This window comes from Mobula hypostoma, chromosome 4 (genome assembly GCF_963921235.1).
Source record: "Mobula hypostoma chromosome 4, sMobHyp1.1, whole genome shotgun sequence".
NCBI lineage: Eukaryota > Metazoa > Chordata > Chondrichthyes > Myliobatiformes > Myliobatidae > Mobula > Mobula hypostoma.
Genome location: NC_086100.1, coordinates 85058459 through 85071168, shown reverse-complemented (window position 1 = coordinate 85071168; position 12710 = coordinate 85058459). Strand labels below are relative to the sequence as shown.

At 40.6% G+C, this 12710-nt stretch overlaps 1 protein-coding gene across 32 annotated transcripts in view; it reads left to right on the top strand.

Moving 5' to 3' along the window:
- Nucleotides 1–12710, top strand: part of kif1aa (kinesin family member 1Aa) — a 315620-nt gene that overhangs the window by 229777 nt on the left and 73133 nt on the right. For all 32 annotated transcript variants that reach the window (XM_063046119.1, XM_063046118.1, XM_063046117.1 and 29 more), the window contains one exon: nucleotides 7812–7930. In XM_063046119.1, coding sequence (XP_062902189.1) covers nucleotides 7812–7930 — 119 coding nt within the window. The remainder of the gene's footprint in view (nucleotides 1–7811; nucleotides 7931–12710) is intronic.

Below are 12710 nucleotides of genomic sequence, written 5' to 3'. Positions count from 1 at the left end.
GACATATGTCTCCTTTTCCCTGACCAAAGCCTCAACCAGCATTTAGAAACATAGAAACATAGAAAATAGGTGCAGGAGTAGGCCATTCGGCCCTTCGAGCCTGCACCGCCATTTATTATGATCATGGCTGATCATCCAACTCAGAACCCCGCCCCAGCCTTCCCTCCATACCCCCTGACCCCCGTAGCCACAAGGGCCATATCTAACTCCCTCTTAAACATAGCCAATGAACTGGCCTCAACAGTTTGCTGTGGCAGAGAATTCCACAGATTCACCACTCTCTGTGTGAAGAAGTTTTTCCTAATCTCGGTCCTAAAAGGCTTCCCCTCTATCCTCAAACTGTGACCCCTCGTTCTGACTTCCCCAACATCGGGAACAATCTTCCTGCATCTAGCCTGTCCAATCCCTTTAGGATCTTATACGTTTCAATCAGATCCCCCCTCAATCTTCTAAATTCCAACGAGTACAAGCCCAGTTCATCCAGTCTTTCTTCATATGAAAGTCCTGCCATCCCAGGAATCAATCTGGTGAACCTTCTTTGTATTCCCTCTATGGCAAAGATGTCTTTCCTCAGATTAGGGGACCAAAACTGCACACAATACTCCAGATGTGGTCGCACCAAGGCCTTGTACAACTGCAGTAGTACCTCCCTGCTCCTGTACTCGAATCCTCTCGCTATAAATGCCAGCATACCATTCGCCTTTTTCACCGCCTGCTGTACCTGCATGCCCACTTTCAATGACTGGTGTATAATGACACCCAGGTCTCGTTGCACCTCTCCTTTTCCTAATCGGCCACCATTCAGATAATAATCTGTTTTCCTATTTTTGCCACCAAAGTGGATAACTTCACATTTATCCACATTAAATTGCATCTGCCATGAGTTTGCCCACTCACCCAACCTATCCAAGTCACCCTGCATCCTCTTAGCATCCTCCTCACTGCTAACACTGCCACCCAGCTTCGTGTCATCCGCAAACTTGGAGATGATGCATTTAATTCCCTCATCCAAGTCATTAATATATATTGTAAACAACTGGGGTCCCAGCACTGAGCCTTGCGGTACCCCACTAGTCACCGCCTGCCATTCTGAAAAGGTCCCGTTTATTCCCACTCTTTGCTTCCTGTCTGCTAACCAATTCTCCACCCACACCAATACCTTACCCCCAATACCGTGTGCTTTAAGTTTGCACACTAATCTCCTGTGTGGGACCTTGTCAAAAGCCTTTTGAAAATCCAAATATACCACATCCACTGGTTCTCCCCTATCCACTCTACTAGTTACATCCTCAAAAAATTCTATGAGATTCGTCAGACATGATTTTCCTTTCACAAATCCATGCTGACTTTGTCCGATCATTTCACCGCTTTCCAAATGTGCTGTTATCACATTCTTGATAACTGACTCCAGCAGTTTCCCCACCACCGACGTTAGGCTAACTAGTCTATAATTCCCTGGTTTCTCTCTCCCTCCTTTTTTAAAAAGTGGGGTTACATTAGCCACCCTCCAATCCTCAGGAACTAGTCCAGAATCTAACGAGTTTTGAAAAATTATCACGAATGCATCCACTATTTCTTGGGCTACTTCCTTAAGCACTCTAGGATGCAGACCATCTGACCCTGGGGATTTATCTGCCTTCAATCCCTTCAATTTACCTAACACCACTTCCCTACTAACAGGTATTTCACTCAGTTCCTCCATCTCACTGGACCCTCTGTCCCTTACTATTTCTGGAAGATTATTTATGTCCTCCTTAGTGAAGACAGAACCAAAGTAATTATTCAATTGGTCTGCCATGTCCTTGCTCCCCATAATCAATTCACCTGTTTCTGTCTGCAGGGGACCTACATTTGTCTTTACCAGTCTTTTCCTTTTTACATATCTATAAAAGCTTTTACAGTCCGTTTTTATGTTCTCTGCCAGTTTTCTCTCATAATCTTTTTTCCCCTTCCTAATTAAGCCCTTTGTCCTCCTCTGCTGAACTCTGAATTTCTCCCAGTCCTCAGGTGAGCCACTTTCTCTGGCTAATTTGTATGCTACTTCTTTGGAATTGATACTATCCCTAATTTCTCTTGTCAGCCACGGGTGCACTACCTTCCTTGATTTATTCTTTTGCCAAACTGGGATGAACAATTGTTGTAGTTCATCCATGCAACCTTTAAATGCTTGCCATTGCATATCCACCGTCAATCCTTTAAGTGTCATTTGCCAGTCTATCTTAGCTAATTCACGTCTCATACCTTCAAAGTTACCCCTCTTTAAGTTCAGAACCTTTGTTTCTGAATTAACTATGTCACTCTCCATATTAATGAAGAATTCCACCATATTATGGTCACTCTTACCCAAGGGGCCTCTCACGACAAGATCGCTAATTAACCCTTCCTCATTGCTCAAAACCCAGTCCAGAATAGCCTGCTCTGTAGTTGGTTCCTCGACATGTTGGTTCAAAAAACCATCCCGCATACATTCCAAGAAATCCTCTTCCTCAGCACCTTTACCAATTTGGTTCACCCAGTCTACATGTAGATTGAAGTCACCCATTATAACTGCTGTTCCTTTGTTGCACACATTTCTAATTTCCTGTTTAATACCATCTCCGACCTCACTACTACTGTTAGGTGGCCTGTACACAACTCCCACCAGCGTCTTCTGCCCCTTAGTGTTACGCAGCTCTACCCATATCGATTCCACATCTTCCCGGCTTATGTCCTTCCTTTCTATTGCGTTAATCTCTTCTCTAACCAGCAACGCCACCCCACCTCCCCTTCCTTCATGTCTATCCCTCCTGAATATTGAATATCCCTGAACGTTGTGCTCCCATCCCTGGTCACCCTGGAGCCATGTCTCTGTGATCCCAACTATATCATAATCATCAATAACAATCTGCACTTTCAATTCATCCACCTTATTACGAATGCTCCTTGCATTGACACATAAAGCCTTCAGGCGCTCTTTTACAACTCTCTTAGCCCTTGTACAATTATGTTGAAAAGTGGCCCTTTTTAATGCTTGCCCTGGATTTGTCGGCCTGCCACTTTTACTTTTCTCCTTTGTACTTTTTGCTTCTACGCTCACTTTACACCCCTCTGTCTCTCTGCACTGGTTCCCATCCCTCTGTTGTGAACTAACCTCCTCACGCCTAGCCTCTTTAATTTGATTCCCACCCCCCAACCATTCTAGTTTAAAGTCACCTCAGTAGCCCCCGCTAATCTCCCTGCCAGGATATTGGTCCCCCTAGGATTCAAGTGTAACCCGTCCTTTTTGTACAGGTCACGCCTGCGCCAAAAGAGGTCCCAATGATCCAAAAACTTGAATCCCTGCCCCCTGCTCCAATCCCTCAGCCACGCATTTATCCTCCACCTCATCGCATTCCTACTCTCACTGTCGCGTGGCACAGGCAGTAATCCCGAGATTACTACCTTTGTGGTCCTTTTTCTCAACTCTCTTCCTAACTCCCTATATTCTTCTTTCAGGACCTCTTCCCTTTTCCTACCTATGTCATTGGTACCTATATGTACCACGACCTCTGGCTCCTCACCCTCCCACTTCAGGATATCTTGGACACGATCTTAAACCTTCCAGTATTTCTCTTCGCTCTTAACAGGAACATTTTGTCCTTGAACTCTCCAGATCTCACTTTCAAAAGCCTCCCACTTGCCTGAAGTTCCTTCACCTGTAACCAGCATTGCCCTATCACCTTTTGCAAATTTCTGTAAAATTAGTCTTGCCCCAAATTAGAACTTCAGCCTGTGGAAAAGTCCTGTCTTTTCCCATTTAAAGACCAGGAGAGAGGAAAAAACAGACAACCATGGGCTAGTCAACCTAAATGGCAGGGACTTATAGAGATACTAATTGAACCAAAACTATTCGGGTTGTGGGAAATTACAGGCAATTAAAGCAGAGACAGCATTGGTTTGGCTAAAGGTAAATTCTATTTACTAATTCAATGTGGTCCTTTCATTAAGTGACAACATATTGCTGATGTTGACCAGATGTACAAGTGATGCTCAACAAAATATTATTTAATATGCTTGTTAGCAAATGCCCTTGCAGTTAAAGGAGTAATGACAAAGCAGATCAGATTCAGGAAACTGAGAGTAATGGGAAAGGGTAGCTTTTCAGACTCATTTAAACTGGAGACACAAGAGAATGCAGATGCTGGAATCTGGGCAAACAAGCAGGATGCTGGAGGAACTCAGAAAGTCAGTCAGCATCTGTGGAGGGAAATGAACGTTTGTCATTTCAAAATCACGATGCTTCATCTGCACTGAAATAACTCTTCAACAGTTTATAATGACCTCATCTCTGTAGCATTGTATCAAAGTTTGAAGAAAAAACATGGAAAATGCAGTAAACAGTGTGTGCAACAGTGTAAAATACCAGGAGAATCTCAACAGTTTGCCATAAAAACTGGCATATTAAAGGCACAGCACCACACAGCAAAGTTGCTGGTGAACACAGCAGGCCAAGCAGCATCTCTAGGAAGAGGTACAGTCGACGTTTCAGGCCGAGACCCTTCGTCAGGACTAACTGAAGGAAGAGCTAGTAAGAGATTTGAAAGTGGGAGGGGGAGGGGGAGATCCAAAATGATAGGAGAAGACAGGAGGGGGAGGAATGGAGCCAAGAGATGGACAGTCGCTGCCTGGCCTGCTGCGTTCACCAGCAACTTTGATGTGTGTTGTTTGAATTTCCAGCATCTGCAGAATTCCTCGTGTTTGCGGTATTAAAGGCACACTTTATCCTGCTAATACTTGGTATGAAAAATAAGATCCAAAACAAGCTAAGTGATATCATTTTAAAGAGGCTACAAGAATGTTTTCAAATGCTTTTGAAAGTGACAGGACAAGTTGAGAAAGTTGTTAAGAGAGCATATGGTTGCATTGTAGCAGCATGGAGCACAAAAGCGAGGGATTTGTCCAGAATTCCTGTTAAAAATGGTTAGGGAAACTGCAGTACAGGTATTGTGTTTATAAATACATGAGATTCTGTAGATGCTGAAAATCTTAAACAACAGACACAAAATGTTGGAGGCGCTCAGAAAGTCAGGCAGCATTAGAAGATTGCCCACAGCATGGTAGTGGACTCTGCTACTTTGACAACAGCTGCCTCCAGACTGCAAACCCCGGCTGCCTATGGCTGCAGCCTCAACCCAGACCCCCTCAAAACTGTCGTCCCAGCCACCTCCGGGCTGAGACCTTTCTCACTGTGGCCTATTGCTCCTCTTCTTCCACCACTGTCTCCCACCGTCCCATGGCCTATCAGTGTCCCCCCCCTCCCCTTCATTCCTCTGAGCCCCCATTTTCCTCCCACCACACTTTCCTTGAACAGTCCAGCACTCCTCTCTCATCTGATCCTTCCATGAACCCAGTTCCACCCTGTGCTATGTCTTCACCACACCCTTTGCTTTACCCCTCTGTGAGGCAGAATGTTCTGTCCTCAGCATGGGCCTTATCTTTGTCCCCTTGCACCTACACCTCAATGAGTTCTGTACCTGACATAATGACAAGTTCTCCTTCTGTCGCCTCCATCTCCCAGCCTACTTCTTTGATGAGGATTCCCACCGTTGACACCTTCTCCCATCTTCAACTCTCTTTTTCTGCACCCCACACTAGCCTTCTGCCTGTTCTAGATCTTTTCATCTCTTAACTGCCAACGGGACATCAACTGTCTCAACTTCGCCTTTCCTCTAGCCTGTTCTAACCCAACCCCCCTCTGAACAGACAGCCTTCACACTCTGCCCCAATCCCAACCTCACCATTAAAACCCACAGACAAGGGTTCTGGCAGATTGACCTCTTCCTTGCTAAGGCTAGGAGGCAGCTCTCAGACACCTCCTCTTACTTAGCCAATGCACAAGACCCCACGAAGGAGCACCAGGCCATTGTTTCCCGCACTATCACCAACCTCATTAACTCTGGTGATCTCCCATCCAATTGCTACCAACCTCACGGTTCCTGTCCACACTGCTCGTTTCTAGCTCCTACCCAAGATCCACAAACCTAACTGTCCCAGTAGGCCTATTGATTCTGCCTGTTCCTGTCCCACTGAACTTATGTCTGCATACTTTGATTCCATTTTGTTTCCCTTGGTTCAGTCTCTTCCTACCTACATCCGTGACACTTTGCATGTTCTCTGTCACTTCAATTACTTTCTGTCCCCGGCCCAGATTGCCTTATTTTTATTATAAACGTCCAGTCCCTACACACTTCCATTCCCCATCAGAAAAGCTTTTTAAGCTCTCTGCTTGTCCCTGGATAACAGAACTAACCAGTTTCCCTCCATCATCTCCCTCTTCCGTCTAGTGGAACTGGTCCTTGCCCTCAACAATTTCTCTTTTGCCTTCTCCAACTTCCAACTTTTTCCAAACTAACGGTATTGCTACGGGCACTTATATGGGCTCTAGTTATGACTGCCTTTTCACTGGCTAAGTAAAACAGTCCATGTCCCAAGCCTACACTGGTAATAGTTCCCAACTTTTCCTGACATGTCTGTCCATGGACTCTTCTACTGCCCTGAAGGGTTCAAACCCAAGTTGGTGGAGCAATACCTCATGTTTCGTCTAGTTAGCCTCCAACCTGGTGGCTTGAATATCAATTTCTCCAACTTCCAGCAAGTTCTCCCCACTCCATTGTTTCTTCTATTCATTCTCCATTTTGGTTACCCTCTCACCTCTTCTCCTTACCTGCCTTCTGGTTCCCCTCCTCCTTTCCTTTCTTCTATGGTGCACTGTGCTCTCTAATCAGATTCCTTCTTTTACAGTCCTTTATCTATTCCACCTACCCCATCCTAGCTTCTCACTTTACCTCCCCCTCTCCCCCACCCACCCACCCACACACCTTACACCTCACCCATCAGCAGCCCCTCCCCATCTTATTCTGGTTTTTGCCCCCTTCCTTTCCAGTCCAAAATGAAGGGTCTGGGCTCGAAACGTCCACTTTATTCATTTCCATGGATGCTGCCTGACCTGCTGAGTTCATCCAGCATTTTGTGCGTGTTACCTCTTTTTTAACTATTCATTTGATCTGAATAAGTCAGAAACATAAAACTTCTGCAGTAGTGTAATTGAAGGGATCCTTGCATGAGTAAGGTTCCTCACTAGATCTGGTACCCTAAATTACATGGATCCTTTTAATTATTTATCTCCTGTGCTTGTGTTCTTTCATCGCACCATGTCAATTCTCCCTCCCAACCTACCATGGCGTCCATATCCCCTTCCCTGTCATCTCCAAGTACTGTTGATTCAATCACACCCTCCACTGGATGATGATCTGCTCCTCTGGACTGTCAAAGCGTAATCAACACACTCACCCAATCCTTAACTGAAATTCCAACAAAACTCCCTCCCTCCATGAGCCCGTAACACATGCAGCATGTGTAGGGTTAAGCTTAAAATAGAAGTCTCTTGATAGGGTTGTTGAATGGTGCACACACTGTTGGCCCACTGCATCAAACCACCAGGCCCCTGGGCTGCTGATCTGATGTTTCACCATTGGAGGAGTTTGGGGATTGGGAGATCAAGAGTAAAGAGAGTTGGGCAAATCAGGGATTGTGAATCATGGGCTTCGGGAGTTTGTGTTGAATGGGCAGCAACAATCAGAATCTGAGTGAGTTGAGGGTAGGTTAGCCTCCCAAGTAAACCAGACATCTTTAGCTCTAAAACCTTTGCACATGCAGTATTGTAGAGTCATGCAGCAACCCTGCCCATGGCAGTGTGCCCTGCTACCTGTCCTGTTAATGGCTGTAGCACTCTGGAGACTTCAGTCTTTTGTTTACATCTTGAAGTGTATTTGAAAGATTTGTTCTTTTTACAGATTGCAGTGGAGGTGACCAAATCCTTCATAGAGTATATCAAGACCCAACCTATTGTCTTTGAGGTATTTGGACACTACCAACAGCATCCATTCCCACCTCTCTGCAAGGACCTCATCAGGTAGACTCTCCCGCTGTATATCACTTATAGCCACATTATCAAGAATCAAGTGTCAAAGATTAACTGTATTCAGCAGATGCATTTACATGTATTAAGAATTTGTTGTTGTGTGTTGGTCAGGGCAGAGCACGTAACAAAAAACACCAGCATTCAACAATTATAAACAATTGCATAACATGCAAAGAAGTATATATAAATAAAAGGCTAGTATCTCATTCCTTGTAGCAACAGAGGTTCTGCAGAAGTCTTTAGTTTTACTTGTAGTGGGTGGGGAGGATCTTTCTTTCTTTTTAAATCTTTTTATTGAGTAAGTATACAAAAAAGGTAAGCCATATAAACATTAATACAATGTTAAAGTATAATAAAGTTCCAAAAGATAACAATACCAAAAAGAAAATACTACAAACAGTGTAATTTAAGCATAAGAAACCAAGATAACATAATAGTATACTAGATTTTATATATATCAATGGAAAAAAAGAAAAAAAAAACCCCCCAAAAAAACCCACCGTGCAACTAACTAAAAGCAAAGCAAAGCAATGGGCTAACTTGAAACCAAACAGAGTTAAACTTAAAATCACGTCCTCAATCCCGACCTCCATTAAAACAGTGAAAAAAAACAAGAAGGGTAAATATTACATTAAATGAAAATATCGAATAAAAGGTCCCCAAATCTGTTCAAATTTAAATGAAAAATCATAAAGGTTACTTCTAATTTTCTCCAGATTCAAACATAAAATCGTCTGAGAAAACCAAAAAAAGGTAGTTGGAGCATTAAGCTCTTTCCAATGTTGTAAAATACATCTTTTCGCCATTAAAGTAAGAAATGCAATCATTCTACGGGCTGAAGGGGAAAGATTACTAGAAATTTTAGGTAGTCCAAAGATAGCAGTAATAGGGTGAGGAGAGATATCTATATTTAATACCTTAGAAATAATATTGAAAATATCTCTCCAAAAAGTTTCCAAAGTAGGGCAAGACCAAAACATATGCGTTAAAGAGGCTATCTGCCCCGAACATCTATCACAGAAAGGATTAATATGCGAGTAAAAACGCGCTAACTTATCTTTGGACATATGTGCTCTATGCACCACTTTAAATTGAATTAGGGAATGTTTAGCACAAATAGAGGAAGTATTAACTAATTGTAAAATCTGCCCCCAATCATCCACAGAAATGGTAAGCCCCAATTCCTGTTCCCAATCTACCCTAATCTTATCAAATGGAGCTTTCCTAAGTTTCATAATAATATTATAAATCATAGCCGATGCACCTTTCTGACATGGATTAAGGTTAATTATCGAATCTAAAATATATATAGGAGGAAGCATTGGAAAGGAAGAAAGTATAGTACTTAGGAAATTTCTAACTTGTAAATATCTAAAAAAATGTATTCTTGATAAGTTATATTTATTAGATAATTGTTCAAAAGACATAAGGGAACCATCTAAAAATAAATCCAAAAACCGTAAAATACCCTTAGTCTTCCAAGTTTGAAAAGCGCGATCCGTAAAAGAGGGAGGAAAAAATATGTTACCTAAAATAGGAATCGCTAACCCGAATTGATTAAGATCAAAAAATTTTCTGAATTGAAACCAAATACGCAAAGCATATTTAACGATCGGGTTAGAGACCTGCTTAAGGCGTTTCGAATCAAAAGGAAGAGATGAACCTAAAATAGAACCAAGTGTATAACCCTGAACAGATTGTAATTCCAATGCTACCCATTTAGGAATAGATAGTATATCCCGGTCAAGTAACCAAAATTTCATATGTCGAATATTAATAGCCCAATAATAAAATCTAAAGTTAGGTAATGCTAAACCTCCATCTCTCTTAGCTTTCTGTAAATGTATTTTACCCAGTCTCGGATTCTTATTCTGCCAAATAAATGAAGAAATTTTAGAGTCGACTTTATCAAAAAAAGATTTAGGAACGAAAATTGGTAATGCCTGAAACACATATAAAAATTTTGGCAAAAAAAACATCTTAACTGCATTAATACGACCAATCAAAGTTAAATATAAGGGAAACCATTTAGATGAAAGTTGAGTAATATGGTCTATTAATGGTAAAAAGTTAGTCTTAAATAAATCTTTATGTTTACAAGTAATTTTAATCCCAAGATATGAAAGGTAATTATTAATCAATTTAAATGGAAATTTATAATATAAGGAAAGATGTTTATTAATCGGAAAAAGTTCACTCTTACTAAGATTTAATTTATAACCTGAGAAAAGACCAAATTGTGCTAATAACTCTAAAACAACAGGAATAGATCTCTCAGGATTAGAAATATATAAAAGTAAATCATCAGCATAGAGTGATAATTTATGGGACTTTAATCCCCGAGTTATCCCAGTAATATTTGAAGATTCTCGAATAGCAATTGCAAGAGGTTCTAATGCAATATCAAATAATAGGGGACTAAGAGGACAGCCTTGTCGAGTACCACGAAAGAGAGGAAAAAAAGGTGAGTTTAAAGAGTTAGTACGAACTGAGGCTACAGGGGAGTGATATAACAGTTTAATCCAGGATATAAATTTCAAGCTAAAATTAAACATTTCAAGCACCTTAAATAAATAAGGCCATTCTACTCTATCAAAAGCTTTCTCGGCATCTAAAGAAATAACACACTCAGGAACATTTTGTGAGGGAGTATAAACGATATTTAACAATGTACGAATATTATAAAAAGAGTAACGACCTTTAATAAAACCCGTTTGGTCTTCCGAAATAATAGAAGGAAGTACTTTTTCTAGTCTATTTGCTAATAACTTAGAAAAAACTTTAGAATCCACATTTAATAAAGATATTGGTCTATAAGATGCACATTGAGCAGGGTCTTTATCCTTCTTTAGTATTAAAGAAATTGATGCTCTATTAAAAGATTCCGGAAGTTTACCAAGTTTCAAAGAAGCCTCAAAAACCTTATAGAGCCAAGGAATCAATAAAGAAGCAAAACATTTATAAAATTCAACGGTAAACCCATCAGGGCCAGGAGCTTTCCCCAGATTCATAGAAAAAATAACATTCTTAATCTCATCCATTGTAATGGAAGTATCTAATAAAGAAGACATATCCTGTGAAATCTGAGGAAAGTCTAACTTATCTAAAAAATCATTCATATATTTAGAATCTCGAGGAGACTCTGATTGATATAAAGAAGAATAAAAATCACAAAAGGTTTGATTAATCCCCACATGATCCAATATCAATCGATCATTTTGGTTATAAATCTGATTGATTTGAGATTTAACATAATTAGATTTCAATTGATTAGCCAGCAGCTTGCCAATTTTATCACTGTGAACATAAAAATCACTTCTTGTTTTCTTTAATTGGTTTACAATCGAGGACGAGAGTAGTAAACTGTGTTCCATTTGAAGTTCAGTTCTTTGTTTGTATAGCTCCTCAGAAGGAGCCATAACATATTTCTTATCAATTTCTTTAATCTTGTCCACAATTGCCATCTCCTCCTGCTTCTGTTTCTTCCTCAAAGCAACGGAATACGAAATAATCTGACCCCGAATATAGGCTTTAAAAGTGTCCCAAAGAGTGTTAACCGAAATATCTTCTGTATGGTTAATTGTAAAAAAAAGCTCAATCTGTTCATTCATAAAATTAACAAAGTCCGAGTCCTGAAGCAACAGCGAATTAAAACGCCATTGTCTATTGTTTGGTATATTGGCCATAATTTTAATAGAAAGCTTAAGTGGAGCATGATCCGAAATGGTTATAGAATCATAATCACATTTAATCACTGAAGGAATGAGACGAGAATCAATAAAAAAATAATCAATTCTTGAATAGGAATGATGAACATGTGAAAAAAAGGAAAAATCTTTTTCCTGAGGATGCAGAAAACGCCAAATGTCCGTCGACCCAGAATCAGAAAGGAAAAAATTAATCAAATTTGCAGATTTATTAGGTAAAGTCCGTAAAGGAGCCGAACGGTCCAAAGCTGGAGATAAACAGGTATTAAGATCTCCCGCCCCAAATCAATGAAAACTCGTTCAAATTCGGAAACTGATCAAACAATGATTTATAAAATTCCGGACAATCCATATTAGGAGCATAAACATTAACCAAAACTACTTTTTTATTAAATAGTAAACCACTAACCAATAAAAATCTACCATTCGGATCAGAGATAATATCCTGTTGTATAAAAGTAACTGAGGAATCTATAAAAATAGAGACGCCTCGAATCTTAGCATTGGAGTTCGAATGAAATTGTTGGCCCTTCCAGAATTTGAAAAAACGTAGTCTGTCCCCCCTCCGTACATGGGTCTCTTGTAAAAATAAAATTTGTGCTTTAAGTCTCCGGAACACTTTAAAAACTTTTTTTCTTTTAATAGGATGATTAAGACAATTAGTATTCCAGGAGACAAAATTAATGATAGACTCCATAAATCCTAAAGTCAACCCACAACAAGGAGGATTGACAATAGGCGCGACCCACAAACCCGGAGAGGAAACAGAACATACAAAAGATACCGGGGAAAAGGACGCAACCAGAACTTCAATAATGTATATAGCCCAAAGAAAAACAAACTAAAACGTGAAGCCCCTCCCGCCACCCCCCAGCCCAAGACCCCAAGGCAAAATCTAAAGCAGACCCGCCAGAAAGAAGCAAGCGCTAAAACTACCCCCATGACTTCCGGTATACGCTCCCTAAAAAAAAGGTATAAATATGAAAAGGATCAGCTAATTGTAAAACAGTAAAAAAATAAGTAAAAAAAAAGTTAGCTCAATTAGAATACACACAGAACAGAAC